Source organism: Anas acuta, chromosome 2, assembly GCF_963932015.1.
Source record: "Anas acuta chromosome 2, bAnaAcu1.1, whole genome shotgun sequence".
NCBI lineage: Eukaryota > Metazoa > Chordata > Aves > Anseriformes > Anatidae > Anas > Anas acuta.
The window spans coordinates 103,187,642-103,194,841 of NC_088980.1; the positions used below are offsets into that span (position 1 = coordinate 103,187,642).

Sequence of the window (7,200 nt, forward strand, 5' to 3'; positions counted from 1 at the left end):
ATAATTCAATTAAAATAAATAATTGCCCTCCAACAACCCCATCCTGCATTATTTTGGGGGAAAAATATTATTAAAAAAAATATAAAGTAGTGACACATGCTAGAAGCAGTGAAATGTTTGGTGATCAAATCAGTAGCAAGCAAAGGAAGTTGGTTTTGAAGCTCTGGGATAGAAATAGTGTGATCTGAACTTCTTTCCAGTGACTGATAACAAACCATAAATACCTGGCAGCATAAGAAGAGCAGTACCATTATCTGTAGGAACATGTGCAACAACAGCCCAGCAGCTAATTTTTTTCATGTCTGTCTTCTGACAGCAAATTTCATACTTAAACTGTGCTTGCTTCTCCCAGTATATCAGAATGCTTAGTGTTTTCCAAGAAGTGAAAGCATGCTAAACATTGCTTTCATTCTCTAGTTAAGCTGGAGAAAGAAACCAATTAAAATATGTCATGGCCTCACATGTGTTTGATATACGTTCCTATACTGTAAACAGTATTTTTCAGGAACTAGCCTGTTCTTGAAAATGCTTTCATTTACCCCTTACACTCGCATGGTTCCCACCTGGAAAGCTTATACTGGGGAAACGATGCTGACACCTACAGGAACATAGGTATGAGTGTAACCACATATATAATGAGAGTAACCACATATATGAGCCTGTACTCTTTCAGAATGTGTTTTTTTTAGCAAGGCACTTGTTTAAATTGAGAAGTGAAAGCCTAGAATGCAATATCCCTTCTGTGAATAAACTACAAAATGTAGCAGATCTGTTAACAATGAATAACCAATAATAGTGAGTTTTCCAACAATCCAGTTTAATAATTTCTTCATATGTCTGTGTTTTTACATCAAATAAATTTCCAACACCAAAAAAAAAAAAAAGTAATGTACAGTTCAAGAAAATACCCAAAGCCATTACAGTTTTGGCTTCCTATTTGTTGATTTACAGTTATGTACAAGAATGTCTTATTTGTAATAACCAGTGAAGATTTAATGATTTATTTACAATGTCAGCTGTTCCCTTTTGCTATGCAGTTGAGTTGTCTCATTTTTGATATTTACATTTATAGTAGCAGGAGACCATTTCCAAGTCCCATTTATGGATATGGTTAAGAGGTGGACTGAAGCAAGGCAAGATTCTTACTACCAACAACAGACGTACCTCTGAAATCCCATTTTTATATAAAACTGAAGGAAGAATCCAGCACCAAGTGCACTGATATAACCATTATATTGACAGTCAACATAATAAAGTGTCTCCACTGAGAATAATATTCCACTCATTTCAGAGGGAGGTATGTGCAAGCTGTAGGCAGTACATATTTCAAGCTGCAGCAGACAAAACGTACAACTCTGATGGTAAAGAGGTGCCCTACTTATCCTGCCAGAGACCTCCAAAGCAAATAAAAACACAGAGTATGTTATCTTTTTAAATGTGTGACAATATTTCATAGTTCTTACACAGGAGATTAAGTTGGGGGGAAAAAAGAAAAAAAAAAAATTGTCATAATACACAAGCTGTTTCATAGAACCATAAAATATCTCAGATCAGAAGGGGTCTGGGAAGGTCATCTGATCCAAATCACTCAAAGCAGGGCCAAGTTCAAAACTAGAGTTAGACTGGGTTGCTCAGAGCTGTGTCCAGTAAAGTTCTGAGTATCTCCATATTATGCAACCACTGGGTACCCATTCCCATGTTCGACAACCCTTATGATAAAAAAATACGTTTATAACACCTGATGAGAATTTCTTACCTTAGAAAGATAATCTAAGGTCCATTGAGTCAACCATAGTCCTTCTATTGACAACAAGACTTAGCGTACCCTTAGATCAGGATTATTCTTCCAGCATTTTGAAAGAAATCATTCATTTTTTCAAGCTGTTTTGTGATAGCTAGTCAGGAGGGCATTTCTCTACTTGAAATATTTACCTTGCACATGTCTCAGTGCAATATATGTATCCATTAGCACTAAGAAATCAATGCCACAGTTGCACTTCCTTTATCTGTGACAAATCCAATATTTTGCACATCACACAGCTGTTGCAGAACAGCATGCTTATGAGAGCATGACTAGATGTGAACTGCTCACACAAAATGCATGAGGGGTTTCACCTCTGAATCCTCTCAGCAAAGACAAAAACAGTTTGTCTGGGGAGCAAAAGTTAGTACTCCATGTTATAGCTGCACATGCCAAGATCCCTGTTTTGTCAATGCCTACTATCCCTCCTGATCATCAAACTTGATTTGTCTCCCCCAGCTTGAAAAATGCTATCTACAGCACAGCTTCCTCCAATAACAAAAGCTACTCCAAGCTGAAATGCTTTTCTAAGGTCTATACAAACGCAGCCACTCGTTCAGTCATTCTTTCTCTACAAAAGCATATTTCAAGTTAGAGGCTGTGTGCCCTTTGCTTTCCCAGCCCTGGTGAATGAGCAAAACAAACTGGAATCATCTTAGTCTTCGTATTCAGGCTAAAAATCAGGCTATGGTACATCTTCCCACAGACACAGTGATAAGAACACATAGAGTCAGATATGACAACACACCATGTGCATCCTGGGAAATCTTGTGGGAACAATTTTCTCTTACATAATACACATTTTATGACAGTAACAGCCATGACTACAATATAAGACTGCTGATACATGCATATTTATTGATCATAACTGTGTTGAGTGAGGCATGTGAGCCTTGATAATTGGAACTACTCCCATTTTATGACTTTGGAAGAAAATATCCCCCCCCCCCAAAAAAAAAATAAAAAAGTGTTAATTCTGGTCATCAAAATAAGTCATGCTGTATATAGAGAGACAAAGAATATTGAAAGAAACACATACTGAGAAGATGATGGGCTCATTTACATGGTAGATCACACATCACATTTGGTAGAAAGAAAAATAAGGCTTTCCCTGTGCGATCCTCTTATAAGATCCAGAGTCTTCAGTAGGGTAAATGAGGTTCAAAATATTCTTTCTCCCCTTGATGTAGATGCACAGAGTAGCTCCTACCACCAGTGTGAGAGGTTCATGGAGGGCAAGAAAGGTCAAATCACATTTAAAAAAATAATAATTCTGATTGCCACATAAATCATTACAGCTGGATAGAGGAAGCTATTCCATAGGCCTTTTAGCAGAATAACAGGGTGCAGCACAATGTTGCAATTCAGTTCTCTTCCCTGGTTTTGTTTTGTTTTGCTAATATTTGTTTGATAATCTACAGGCCATTCTCAGGCTATAGCAGCAAATGATCTCTTTGAAGGTCTTCCTCATTTCCTGGCTACGAAAGGCATAGATCAAGGGATCAATCACTGAGTTGCACATAATGAGAATGAGGTACATGTTGAAGTGAGACATGAAGCAAACACAGTAGAGGTTTTGAGGGCAGGAGATCATCAGGATGAGGTGGAGGAAGAATGGAGCCCAGCAAACGATGAAGATGCCAAGAAGCATAGTCAGAGTGATGGCTCCCTTCATACTGGTTCTTTGATGGACAGAGTTGTACCCAGGCAAAGCAGCTATTTTCTTCACATGAGTACGAGCCAGAAGGAACATATGGATATACAGTGAGACCATGAGAAACAACATGGTAAAAAACATAGTGATGAGACAAATTATAACATAAGTTGATTCATAATAAAGAATGAAGATAATGCCACAGCCCGTGCAAAAGGTCCAGATACATGCAATGATAAGCCCTGATCTTTTCACTGTCATGATGTTGTGGTAACGCAGGGCATAGAAGATAGTGATGTATCTGTCTATTGCTATAGCCAGCAAACTGCACATGGAAGCCACTACAGATATGCAGATCATTGAATCAAAGACATTGTCTATATGACGGACAAAGGTATCTTCCATAATAATATGCCTATTGTTTATTAAGTATATTGTTATGGTCTCCCATGCATTAGACACACTAACCAGCATGTCAGCCACTGCTAAACTGCAAACAAAAAAATACATGGGTGAATGCAAGTTCTTGTTCTTAACTATTGCACATATCACTAAGATATTTTCAAGGAGGCTTACAATGCCCAGAGTGAGGAACACCTCAGCTGCAATGACCACTTGCTCACATGGTGATGACTTGCTCTTGACAGTAGGCACGGTAAAGTTGCTGCCAAAGGCACTCAGGTTTAGTTCAGAAACATACAGTTGAGAGGACGTGTTCATCTCTGGAAGCAAACACGTTCTGTTCTCTCTGAGGGACTTGCCAAGGAGTGTGGTAAATGCATTTTCCAAAAGGCAAAAGACCCTGCCAAAAAAAAATACAGCATGACGAGAACAGGCAGAAGTTGACAAAACAAATATCAACCATTTCTATGTAATGTGGCTTGTACACATCCTGCCTCTTCCACACCATATTCCTCTACTGATTCTAAATTAACCTCCAAATGCCTCAGAGTTTTTCTACTCATCCTTACTGGGAAATTAAAACCACAAAATAATGAAGAGATTCGTGCACTCTTCAACATTTTTGTTTATCCTATTTGGTCTCCCAGAAGTGAGCACAATATCCTGGAAATTCTGCTGAACACAAAACAACAGTTTTCAGAGCTTGAGTTCTCAGAACCCTGAAACGTAGGAGAACAGAGTGTTAGGTTGAGCAGAACCTGCTCACTTGAATATAATATATAGAAGTTGAATTGCTGCCACAATAAAGAATTGAACATTTCCAGTAAAAATAAATAAATAAATAAATAAAATAAAAATACATGCTTCCTGACCTTTGTACTTTTTAAGTTTGCATGATCTGTGTTATAAACAGCTTGTCTGTGCAATACCGACATGCTCATTTTAGGAGCATAGTATTAAACCACTAACCAAGGCAAATCCATACATTCCAGGATAGAGTGAGATTATAGAATTTGTAGGGGGAAATTCTGTCATAGAAATATGTTTTCTATTCCAGAGTGTAAGCATTTTATTCAATGCTCTTTTGGTAATGAGAATATTCAAAGCAAGCTGTAAGCCATCAGATTCTTAATAAGGGGCACACTTAAAGCTGATTGTCAGTGACTTGTTGCAAGTAAAATTCAAAGCTTCTCAAGCTAAATCATTTTCAGTTTTTAAAAATGACTTTTTATTTGTAATCAAGAATTAACTGTACCTATTTACCAGAGCTGCTCCTTCAGCTGCTCTTCCTCTTCATCACCCGCAACCTTTCCTCCAGAGAGCAGAAGTTTCGTCCCCTCTTCACCCGACATCTGGGGCTGGGGACTCCTTGGTGGGAACAGATGACATTATAGAAGAAAAGGAATGAGTATATCCATAGAGTCAAGGCTGACCATGTATAAATTACTTACTGTGCAACTGCCTTTTTATAGTCTCCGAGCAATAATGACTTCAGTACTCAGGCTGTGGCTCCTCCTCCCCTTTGCCCTGCTGAACTTCTCTTTTCACAGATTTTGTTAGCAAAGGCTTGGGTTTTTACCACCATCTAGTGGTTTTCAAGTGTCTTTATTTTTAACTCGACAATGATTCTGATCTAAAATTGAGGGTGAGCTTTTTAAAATTCTTGCTTTCTAGTATATCCTTTACGGAAAATGATAGTAAAGAGGAAAACGCTTTAGGCATGCTTCTTTCCAAAAGCATCTCTTATGTGAGTGGGTTTTTTCTGTTGTTGTTTTCTCTGCTTTTGCTAGTTCTTGCCAACAGTAACTTCATATTCTGGAAGATGTAAGAGTAGAAAACCATTATTAAAGTGGAAGGGTTATTATTCTTATAAACATTTTTCTTATATCCACAGTTAAATTTTATAAGAATAAGAAGCACACCCTCACAAAGCTCAGAAGAGAACATGCAGTCAACCCTGCCACACCATTAACAGAAGAGATAAGCAAAGTAATTTCTATGAAACAAAACAAAACCAAAGGAAAAAAAAAAAAAAAAAAAGAAATAGAAAAAATAAACAACTACATCCTGGCCCCCTTGCTAGAATCGTGATTTTGATGCAGTTGAGGAGGAGTACACACTACTGTGCTGGGAACCAGGGCTCCATGAGATGGATGTGAACTCCCCCAGGATTCACAGAGAAATTCAATTATCAGCATTGCAGTATCTGGAGCCCCTCTGTGGGTCTAGCAGTCAGGCAGTCCATACTCATTTTGGGCTTCACCCAAAAGATGGCAAAATTAGTGCCAGTCTTTTCTTTTGCAAAGGGGCTCTGCTTCTGCATGCAGAAAAATCCAAAGCACACATCCTACAAACACTGTCAAATACCCTTTATGTTATCCACTAACTAGCCAGTCAAATACCATGCAAGGTTTAAAGTTAACTTGAGATAAAAACTCTCTGTTTCTCCAATTGCCACCTTTCCATAAATCAGGTGGTTAGATTTATTATTTTTTTTCTGTTCTATATAACAACTTCAAATACCTATTTTTAACTTACAGTATTTCTCTTTATGAATCACCACCAGAAAACACAAATTTTATTGCCGTATGCTGTGCCATTTTTGAGTTTTCAGAGGACGTATAAATAGAATTTATAGTTAGAATGCAGCTAAGTCTGTGTGTCTAATTATTATATTCCATAGAAGCTTCCTTTATTGTTACTGCCAGCTTCACACTAAGGACACTCAAAGACTTGGGCCGTTGTGTGAAAGGTTCTTATGTATGAATAGTCCCTGCACCAGAAGAGATAGCAAAAAACATTTTGATTCATTTGAGTAAAAAGGTTCCTCTAGCACTATGCGGTTACAGTCAGGAGATGAACTTTGCATGCCCCTTCTCCCTACTGAAGCAAAGAGAATTTAGGTTATCATAAAATAGAGGCAGCAAACTATGCTCAAGTGCAGCTGTTAGATCTGAGCAGATAATGGCAGCAAGTAAACAGCAACACTCTCTGCTGCATCTAATTTCTCCATGTGACAAATCTGAGCTCATAGCTCATTGCTATGCCCCAAAGAAAAGAATAGAGGATGTTCACCTCCAGTTCTCTTTCTGTCCTTCAATGCACAGGATGTTTTGGTTCTTGTAGGTTATCTTTAGATATCTTAGTTATCATTTGTTATCATTCCCATAGTTTCTTATTTTCCCATTGCAGACCTTGGAAATCATATACTTACAAATAAAATTTTACTTCTTTCTCAATTCCTATATCTACCAACGATTGTGCAGACGCAGTGCTCTTTCCACTTATTTTTTTTCCATCCTAGTATCCTAATTTTTGTTTTATTGCACTCTCTCTAAATTCA

The 7,200-nt window shown here is 37.8% G+C and overlaps 1 protein-coding gene across 3 annotated transcripts; it reads right to left on the bottom strand.

The window, feature by feature from the left end:
- Positions 1-796: 796 nt before the first annotated feature.
- On the bottom strand, positions 797-5,438 carry MC5R (melanocortin 5 receptor). Of its 3 annotated transcripts, none has more exons than XM_068671416.1 (3): positions 5,309-5,438; positions 5,121-5,225; positions 797-4,257 (listed from the first exon to the last, which is right to left on the bottom strand). In XM_068671416.1, the coding sequence occupies exons 2-3, from the start codon at positions 5,207-5,209 to the stop codon at positions 3,198-3,200; spliced, it is 1,149 nt and encodes a 382-aa protein (XP_068527517.1). In that variant the 5' UTR covers positions 5,210-5,225; positions 5,309-5,438; the 3' UTR covers positions 797-3,197. The 3 variants fall into 3 exon arrangements, with proteins under 3 accessions (XP_068527517.1, XP_068527518.1, XP_068527516.1); XM_068671417.1 differs by having other exon boundaries at positions 5,113-5,225; positions 5,309-5,349; XM_068671415.1 differs by lacking the exon at positions 5,309-5,438 and having other exon boundaries at positions 5,121-5,302.
- Between the last annotated feature and the right edge of the window lie 1,762 nt (positions 5,439-7,200).

Bases quoted from the DNA above. Each gene is read 5' to 3' on its own strand.
- MC5R (XM_068671416.1), bottom strand. From the start codon at position 5,209: ATGTCGGGTGAAGAGGGGACGAAACTTCTGCTCTCTGGAGGAAAGGTT. The intron at 4,258-5,120 runs GTAAATAGGTAC...TTTTTTTGGCAG, and splicing joins CAGCTGAAGGAGCAGCTCTG to GGTCTTTTGCCTTTTGGAAA.